At 40.7% G+C, this 7,613-nt stretch overlaps 1 protein-coding gene across 4 annotated transcripts; it reads right to left on the bottom strand.

Moving 5' to 3' along the window:
* Window positions 1–1,223: 1,223 nt before the first annotated feature.
* Window positions 1,224–7,230, bottom strand: nutf2 (nuclear transport factor 2). Of its 4 annotated transcripts, XM_042412879.1 has the most exons (6): window positions 7,123–7,230; window positions 5,618–5,739; window positions 5,039–5,110; window positions 4,206–4,304; window positions 3,287–3,336; window positions 1,224–2,183 (listed from the first exon to the last, which is right to left on the bottom strand). In XM_042412879.1, exons 2-6 carry the CDS (start codon window positions 5,714–5,716, stop codon window positions 2,138–2,140), a joined length of 366 nt encoding a protein of 121 aa, XP_042268813.1. In that variant the 5' UTR covers window positions 5,717–5,739; window positions 7,123–7,230; the 3' UTR covers window positions 1,224–2,137. The 4 variants fall into 4 exon arrangements, with proteins under 4 accessions (XP_042268813.1, XP_042268810.1, XP_042268812.1 ...); XM_042412876.1 differs by lacking the exon at window positions 3,287–3,336; XM_042412878.1 differs by lacking the exons at window positions 3,287–3,336; window positions 7,123–7,230 and adding an exon at window positions 6,885–6,945.
* Window positions 7,231–7,613: the final 383 nt, after the last annotated feature.

Here is a 7,613-nt window from a genome sequence, read left to right as displayed (position 1 = left end):
GAATATGTAAATTACACCTACACGTTTTTGATATATCTTGTGTACAAATGTAAAATTTTGACAAGATAGTGGTGCTTGTGGAAAGGTCAAGTGCTGGAAAACATTAGGATTCATCCTCTGAGGACAATAAAGATTCTCAGCAAATTAAATGGGAATCCACTAAGCTTTTCAAAATAAGTTAAAGTAACTTTTATTTAAAATTTTCATTTACTTACTTTTTTAGTTCAATTTGATTATTTAACACTGAAAACCTATAAATTATTCAGACAGCACAATCCAGACTCTATATATAGGTTCTGACTCATGAGCCAGTCACCTGACATGCTCATGAGTCAGAACCAGTCAGGTGTCAGGCTCCTTTTTTACAGACCTGCAGTAGTCTGGTGTCTTCCACTCTGAAACAAATGTAGCTGAAGCAATCAACACAGGGAAGTCAGTGGACAACACAATCAGCAAAGTGCTGCTGCGCCTTCTGAGGAAACAATTGTTTCCATGAAAAAATACCTGCTGTATTAACATTTGAATCCTATTAACGCTAATGATTCATTTGTCCCTCACAATAAGATGTTTGGTTTCCGTGCAGTCTCTAGCAGTATCCTTGTGGTAAACTGGTATAAAACTCAACAGGAAAACCTGCAATATACAACTACTATAGGGTGGCCGCAGGTATATAAGATAAACTGTGCTGTTTTTAAAAATCACTGGTATATTTTGTTAGATACTGCTGACAAGTGATGCACCAGTTTGACTTTTCTCTCCCAATACGTCTTGACTCAGTGTACATTTTTCCCAAACTTGAAATCTGTATGCCACACGGCTCATTTTTACATATGGTGACATAAGGCCAGGGATCATAGTGGCAATAAAAACTGAGTTGGCAGCCTGCTGTAATGTAACAAAAGTAATGAATAGCAGAAATACTGAATTTAAAATAACACTGACGAAGAAGCTTCAATTGTGGTTCAGTCACATGTGACTGAAACCCAGCTTAATAAGGTCAGTGTCAGCTGGGTAACAGCCTGGCAAGTCTATGGCCCACATGCATTTATTTTACAACTACACATTTTCAGTTTTCAAGCTGATTTTCTTAGGTAAAGTCATCCAAACCTACACATTTTCAAAAAGCAAAAATATGTACTTAGAGAAAACTCAAAGACTCACTGTGAAGACAAAAGGACTGGGAAAACAATTAGCCAATGATACGGAGAGACAAAGCCACACCATTAAGAAAAAAGTCCAGGTTTTATTGTGTATCGCGGCTGTAGTCCATGTTAACTGCCAGACGTGTGTGTGTGAGAGTGAGAGAGAGAGAGAGAGAGAGAGAAAAGAGAGAGAGAGAAAGAGAGAATATGCAGGATCAGAGCCAATCACACAGCAAGGTCAAACTTTATGTCCTTTGTGAGTCTTTGGTTTGCGAGAGCAAAACCTGGCATGAGAACAAATCATGACAAAGTTAAGAATTTTGTAAACTAAGATAAAACTCAGTTAAACACACTAAGGCAAGCTAAAGTCAACACACAGGTGGCGTCTAAAAACAAATTACAACACATGAAGTTGGAACTGAAGAAGCCAACTCTGAACCTGAACATGGATCTACAAACCAGTCAACAACAGTGCTAACAGAACTGAGATGACTGCAGTGGAGTCAACAGTAGAGTAGAATGGGTTAGAACTAAGTTAAGAGGTTTGGAGAGCAGAGTATGCGTTAATGGCGTTGGTCAGCTGTTTGTCTTTCTGGTGGCTTGAGTGTAGATACTGTAATGGGGGCTCCCAGCATCATGCAGATCAGCGGAGTGGCAGACAGGGGCATCTGATTGGTCGGCCGGCTCTCAGCAAAAACATGTCGCATTTCTACTGGCTGGGGTGGTCTGAAAACCCACCTGGATGAGGTTCAGTGATTGACATCTAGAATCCGGTGTTTGCTTCTTTGTCAAAACAGGCGTAAATGAGATAGCAGGAGGGAGGGATGAGTGTTCCCTCTTCTCTCCATCCTCAACTCCTCCCTCCATACTTCATCACACGGTGCCCTTGACTATGGCCGCCCCTGCCCACCACAGTGGGGAAGGGGATTAGCCAAAGTTGTGAATGGCCAGCCTGAACATGTCATTGGTGCACACCCATGCATCGTTAATGTTCTTCAGGATGAAACTCTGATGGAAACCCATGATGGGGTCGTCATCTGCCTGCAAACACACACACACAAAAAAGGAAGAGGTTCAGGTCAAAGTCAGCAGTGCTCTTGATTTAATCAATTTGACACATCAAAGTCCAAAGTACCACTCGCCAGTGAAAACAGGTGTGCAGCTCCTTCTGTGAACGAATCTGTGTAAATGAGAGTTTATCTTCCAAACTAGCCCGCAGCTCCAATCAAGACTATGTCTAATTGTTTAGCTTAAAGGTGCCCTGTGGAGTTTTATCTTACGTTCAATGTTACTTACCAAGAGGCAAAGTGTGGACCCTTGCACATGTTGAGCCAAGTTCCTTCTTCAAAACATTTGCCATTTTTTGTGTTTTCTAGCTCAAGGTTGTAATTTCAAAAGAGCTCTTGAACACATGAAGTCTTAGTGACAGGTGCGCAGGATCAAAAACTTCACTTGAAAAGAAAACCCAACAGTCCCGCACACTGTCCATAACTTCAACTCACTTTATCCTTTCATCTTTTTTGTTTTCTAGCTCACGGTCTGCTTCCCTGAATTTTTCTGGGACATCATTTGCGTTTTTTTGTCGGAATATGCATCACATCAGCAGCATGCATGTGTGTGTGTGTCCCTGTGCACGAGACAAACAAAGAAGGGATCCACTCGTAAAAACACTCCATAGTACTACAAGTGGTCAAAAACTCCACAGGATGCCTTTACATTCACTTCTGTGAGCAACACTGATACCTACTGCAAAAATTTTGATTTTTCCCCAACTAAAAATGGTTGTTAATAGGGAATCCAATCAAGAAAAATTTTTTTTAGATTTTGGTCTGGTTCAGGGTTCACTGAAGAGGAACTGCAGGAAAAGAAGCTCAGGTGAGGACAAACACCAGGAGAGAAGTATAAGTCAACCCTGAGCACATGCTGGAGATACTGAGGTAACCTAGATTCTGTTCATCTGTTTCCCCAAGTTTTCCTGCACATAACTTCTACTTAAGTTGATAGATGAGTGAAGAAGAAGAGAAGAACCGTTATTGGAAAGGATAATCCCAACTGCCAAGACTATGGGGACAAATATCACATAAAAGGTAATGTTACTGTTTGCTGCATGTAACATTTTCCTATATTTGCAGCGTTTCCCCTACCATTGCCTTGGAGGGGCAGCCCGACCCTCCAATGGGACCCCCCGCCCCTCCTGAAAGAAACAAAATGTTTGTTTATGTTATTTACCTAATTTATGCGCACACGTTACTGTAAGTGCAATATAAGATTTGCCAGTAAAAAGCCAACAAGAGTAGTTTATTAATGTAATCCACGCAAAAGATGGACAGACAATGACCCCAAACGTCTGAAATTTAGGACAAAATAGCGAGTATTAGTCTTCCATTAAGGCGGAAAGTTGCGGGTGTGCAGTTGAGAGAGAGAGAGAGAGAGAGTAAGTGTGTGATGGGAGCAGAGTATGAAGTTAACAGTATATCTGTGAACGTAGCAGTGCAGTGTGTGTACAGTTTAGGCTATTTGTCAGTGAATAAATGCTACAACCCCTCACAACTAAAGCCAAGTTCCTGTGTCTTGCTTGTCACCTGCTGATGAAAGTGAAGGGGGTTAGCCCCGAATTTAGCAACAATGGGTTAGCCTAACCTGACCAGGCTCACTTAAGGTGGACTGACCTTTAAGGTGGACCAGCTATTCTCATTTTAGTGACAATCTCAGCTGCTCCTAAACAGAGAACGGAGAAACATCTGGCTGCTGAGTCTCTATCAAGTTTCCCCCACCCCCCCTTGTACAGATGGACAGTAGGTATATCTGGAATATTTTTTTCCCCTTATAATACAAAGACAGGTGAACAGTTTATGTCAGTGTGCAATACTGCTTGGTCACAAATTCTACTTTTACATGAAAGAATATTTCTTAGATCCTGATAAAATGATTTGATTGTATGGTAACAGCAATTATTTGAAATACAGGTAGATTAATAACCTTGTTTATGTATCATTATGTGTGTGATGATCTGGCTGCAGAATGGTTGACTTTGTCATGCTCTGCAACAACAGTGTTACTTACTTTTAGCTGTCCTACAACCATACTCAAGATGCAGCAGTCTGGGGTTGGCTGGTGGTCCTGCGCTGTTATACTATGCGCTATTTTTGTGAAGGGGAGACTCTGGTACACACATATAAGAGAAAAAAAAAATACACAAGAGGAAGATTAATGTAGATATCTTTGACACAGAAAGAAATGACAATCTTTACCTATGATTCCTCTATTATCTTGAACTCCTCTAACTAAAACCTGAGAAAAAGAAGTACAATCCTCACTAAAGGGGAGAATTATGAGGATATTGTCATGTATATGCAAAACCTCATAGGTGATTTCCCCGGCTAAATTTCTCTTAGAGGAAGTTGATTTCTTGGCCATGTATACTTATAGCTGGCTTTATATGTGCTCATTTGCATGACAAACACTCAGACAGGCTTAGTTCCATTGTGACATCAGTGTAGTGGGATGAGAGGAAAAAAAATCATAACAAAGTCCCAATAAAAATGACACTGACGCAAAATACCTTATATGAGTCCAATTCTAACAGCTTAACAGTTGACTAACAGTAAAAGTCTGTTCTCTCGCTGCACTGTCATTCCAAATGCTGTGACACAAACACACACACGTACACACAAAAACAGGAAGCAGGGTTCTGTTGAGTGTATCACAAATGCACATATTTATATGCCATGGTTCTAAAAAACATGACCAGATTTCTCAGAGTGACCTGGTTTCTTGTGTGCGTGTAACACTGACATTATCAGCGTGTTTCACACTTGGGCTTCCCATGCTAAAAGCATCCACCACCTGTTACATGTTACCTCTGTCTAGAGTGATAAGTTACCAGATAAACTCACAGAGAGTTTCTCAACAATTGCTCTTTTTCCCTGGAACTGCTGTCCTTCCCACGTAAGGCATGATGCATCGATCTGTGTGGAGCCAAACAGATAAAGAGATTGGGCTATAAAAATGAGTTGATGAAAGGTCTATCAAAAAAAGCATCAGACTCAAGTGATATGAACATTGCTGCCCTTCAGCCCTATCTAAGTGGTTTTGAGACTGACACGAGAGAACAAATGCATGCATGTAGTGCAAACGAAGTCTGACATAGTATGGTGATGCACGACAAAGTAACATGGTGGAAATACCCACCAAGTTGTTGGCCGTAGGCTCTCAAGGTTAGCTTGCTATCCTGTCGTTTGCAGAAGCAGAAGTAGTTTACTTGTGTTTATTTTATTTTATTAATCAAATACCTCATTTACTTTGTTTATTCTGTGAAAACAATGTAAATTGTTTAAAAAAAAAACTTTCATAGAGGAAAAATAGATTTTAACATTGATCTTGTTTTTGCACTGATTGAAAAAAAGTGAATTCAAAAGTGCAGCCCACATCTGAGGAATCTTAACTGAACAAAAGCCTCCTTCTACCACACTCACATATATGGATCCGAGCTGTGATCTGTCAGAGTCAAACATCTGGTAGTAGTGCTGCACAAAGCTGGATCCTATCTGCTCCCACAGAGGCTGGTCCACCATCCTGAATCACCCTGCAACACACACTGCAAGGACAGAAAAGATGGAAGTGGAGCGGGTCAGAAAGAGAGGAAGAGAGACAGAAATGCAAAGTAATGTACGGGTGAACAGTGCAAAAAAAAAAAAAAAACCCTGCAGCCTTCTTATTAATTGAAATGAGGCCACTTGGTTCAAATCATCAAGCTCTCAACCCAACTGAACATCTGTGGGACATTTTGGATAGGCATGTTAGACAGCACTCTCCACCATCACATTTGGAGGGTGAAGTTTTGTGTTGAAGTTGTTCTCTATTATGTTACAATGTGAGGTGTTTTAAATGTTTTGTCTGTCTCATTTATATCAGTGAAGGTACACCAACTATTACACACACCCATCTAAAGCAGTTTCAACACAAGCTGAACATTTTAAACCTTCATGGCAACTGAGTGTATAATATCCTCATCATGTGTAAATATTGAGATGTATGCAATATCAAAATCCAGTGTATACCCTCCAAAAGAAAAGTCCCAAAGAAGCCAATATGAACACTATCCGTATCACAAACATTCTGTATTCAATAGTTTAGTTAACATTACACAAAATACTTGATTCTGATCTGTAATAATAACAATGAAAAAAACATGGCCAGACTTTCAGTGCACGAAAAGTTTAGGTATACCGCCGCATAGGAAAAAATGCTTTCACCCAACTGGCACTGGCGTGTTTTGCTGAACTCGCCGCACCTACATTGATCCCTCTGCTTGGGTGACACTGACAGCACAAGTCATGTGCTTCCACATAACGATACACTGTTGTTGCTGGAACAGTCTGAGAGGTCTGAAAATTAGCATTCAACTCATCACTACATACCATAAACACTGGCGGGACTCAAATAGTTCTAGGCCCGCGACATCATAGTTAAGAGTAGAGGGAGACCAAAACAAGGCTAATTTGTGTCTTTAATAAATGCAAATGTCCATTTATGGCTAGTTAACGCTAGCTAACTAGCTGCTACTAGCTTTGAGCTGTCTTGTTTGCTAACGTTGACTCAGCCTGTGCTGGCAAAGACAGCTCATATACCTAGCACGTCTCCCCGCCAGCGAATGTTAGACGTCAGATAAATTATATTTCCAGGAGCTAGCTAACTGGCTGGCTCGTTGGCGTTGGCCTTTCCACCGGTTGCTAAAAATACCCCGTCTCCTTCAAGTGTTGATGCCTCCTCCGGGCCCGCGACACAGCTCAGGAGCTCCGGAGCAGCGACCCTTACATAGGCGTGCCCAACGTTAGCGTTAGCCCTTAACGGGACAGGAGCAGCCAATTCAACAACTTATACGACCGTATACTTGTTCAAATGTCAGACTAAACTACCGCTTGTTGTTTTCACACATGTTTCCATTCACTGCTCATAAAAATAAGTAATAAAAACTTACCTCTAACCAACGCCGAGGCCGGCTGCACGATCGGACAGTGCAGTGTCTGCTCCGATGCGACGGCACGCAGTCAAAGCCGTTGCCGGCCCGATGGATTGTGGGGATTGTAGTTTGTTTATTTATGAAAAATTTCAACATTTATTTTGTTTAAAGGGTTTGAATGATAACTCGGTTGTAAAAACTAACAAAATGAGTGTTACATCTGTGTTTTGTCGTAAGAATAACAGTCAAACACAACAGTTTAAATAACAGTTAAAGACAGCAGTTAATTTAACTGAGTTCCATTACATTATCCTTATCCTTGTTTACAGTCTACAGAAACTGTTCGAAAGGTGTTGTGTTATTCATTGTTTCTATATGTATATACCTATTTTTTCCACATACGTGCTTATACATACTAGTCATATGCTTATGTTTACACATTTTCTGTTGTTTTGACTGTATCTCCATGTGTATCTTCCTGAACATTGTTGTGTGTACATTGAGAGCCA

This window comes from Thunnus maccoyii, chromosome 5 (genome assembly GCF_910596095.1).
Source record: "Thunnus maccoyii chromosome 5, fThuMac1.1, whole genome shotgun sequence".
Lineage (NCBI taxonomy): Eukaryota > Metazoa > Chordata > Actinopteri > Scombriformes > Scombridae > Thunnus > Thunnus maccoyii.
Note: the sequence above shows the minus strand (reverse complement) of the source record. Positions and strands in the feature narration are given on the sequence as shown.